Source organism: Limulus polyphemus, unplaced genomic scaffold (assembly GCF_000517525.1).
Source record: "Limulus polyphemus unplaced genomic scaffold, Limulus_polyphemus-2.1.2 Scaffold47, whole genome shotgun sequence".
NCBI lineage: Eukaryota > Metazoa > Arthropoda > Merostomata > Xiphosura > Limulidae > Limulus > Limulus polyphemus.
In genome coordinates, this window is record NW_013665657.1 from 1032766 (window position 1) to 1034694 (window position 1929).

Below are 1929 nucleotides of genomic sequence, written 5' to 3' on the forward strand. Positions count from 1 at the left end.
CACGATATCTCCTTAACTATCCAAGATGGCGGCACCCATCAGACGATTGAATTCAGAGTTTCAGAAAATCAGAAGTAATTATTTCAGTAATTTATTGACAAATTTTCAACAAAATTTCACAATTTCAGAGGTATTGTGTAGAAGGAAAGAGGAATAAAACAAAAACTGAAAGTTAAAATTTGTTGGTACCACTCTCAGTCTCAGACTCAGTTTGATGTCCAACTTGACTTGTTTTTGTACAACAAGAGCATTCTGTATCATGTAAAAATATGTTACGAAAATAGAAAGTGATAGGCAGAACACTCCACTGAGCTATCCATTTCAAAATTTAAAATTTTTTGGCGGTGGTTGGAATTGTCCAAATGCTGCCTTGCTGGGGGTTCGCAAGCCGATTTGTATCCGGGTCACAAAGTCTCAAAGAAAAAAAAATTGAAATTAATTTAATAAATTTATAATGAAAGAGGGATGACTTGGATTATTATTTCAGCAAAGTTATTGACAATTTTATGATGAATATTATTATTTGCTTACTAGTTAATGTGTGCTAAGTGTACACACCAGTCAAGTCAACTGACTGTGAGGTTGAATTACACATTTATTTGAATTGAAGTGCTTCAAAAGAATTATTTTTCGTAATGGTAAAAATGGAATTAAAAATTGTATTACTTGATTGAAGGAAGGACCAAAATTGCAATTTATCACAGATGGAAGCTCATTTTGTTTTGAAATTTGTACAGAGTTTTACAAAATCCTGTCAATATTTATGAAATATACACTATAGACCATAAAAGAGAAAAAAATCTAGAATTATGATATTTTTTATTCTTAAGAAAACTCAAAATTGGATTTTATTACTACAGTAGTACCCATTTGATTTTTTTCTTCAGTTTCATATCAGCAAATTTACCGCTTTGATTTATGTTCTTTTTTTTTTCCTCAAGGCTCATCTACTCTCACAATAAAGAGCTTCTTCAAGCCAAAAGGAGAATGTCCGTCAGTTTCTACCACTCAGTCTGCAGATGCAATGCCGAGTAATTGTGCTCCATCAACCTCCAAAGTGACATCTCCCATTCCTGTTGCTGCCAGACAGGATACATTGAAAGCAGAAATACTCTGGTGCCTGAAAGTGGTTGAGGACCACTTATCATTTCATTCCTGTCAGCACAATAGCGACCTCTTTCAAAGAATGTTCCCAGATTCATCGATTGCAAAAGGGTTCCAATTGTCAAAGACAAAATGCAGATACATGACTGTGTTTGGTTTGTGGTCATATGTGCAAGATCTCCTGTATGACAACATAAAGAAATCCTCCCATTATGCCATCCTATTTGATGAAAGTCTCTGCAGAAAGAAACTGCAGAAAAAGCAAATGGACTTCCTCATAAGAATGTGGCAGCATAATGAAGTTCGCACTCGCTACTTGACATCAGTCTTCTTAGGACATAGTACAGATGTTCACCTCAAGGAAGAACTGGATAAAGTTCTTCACAGAGTAGGGTTGGAAAAATTATTGCAAATTAGTATGGATGGTCCAAATGTAAATTGGAAAATGTATGATGATTTGTCAAGAGAATACAAATCGGAAGTGAACCGTTCCGTACTCAACATGGGCTCATGCGGGCTCCATATAGTTAATGGTGTTTTTCTAACAGGTGCCAAGGCTGCTGAGTGGGAGGTGGAGAGCTTCCTATAATCCTTTTTATTTGTTTGCTGATGCCCCAGCCAGAAGAGATGATTATGAGAAGATAACTGAAGATCATACCATGCCACTCAAATTACTCATTACTTAGTGATGCAAACAGACTTGAGGATTCATCAAGATTTTCCAGCAAGACTGAGCTTTTTCATATCTGTGGCAAAGTTGGTCCATCCCTTTCTAACAGACTACCAAACTGATGCGCCAATGTTGCCCTTCTTAGCCGAAGAGCT

At 36.1% G+C, this 1929-nt stretch overlaps 2 protein-coding genes across 4 annotated transcripts in view; both read left to right on the forward strand.

The window, feature by feature from the left end:
* The window catches only part of LOC106462658 (phosphatidylinositol-binding clathrin assembly protein LAP-like), a 66993-nt gene that overhangs the window by 33954 nt on the left and 31110 nt on the right, over nucleotides 1-1929 (forward strand). The gene's annotated exons all lie outside the window — the stretch shown is intronic.
* On the forward strand, nucleotides 205-1913 carry LOC111086627. The gene has a single exon (XM_022390250.1). It carries the CDS (start codon nucleotides 1025-1027, stop codon nucleotides 1691-1693), a length of 669 nt encoding a protein of 222 aa, XP_022245958.1. The 5' UTR covers nucleotides 205-1024; the 3' UTR covers nucleotides 1694-1913.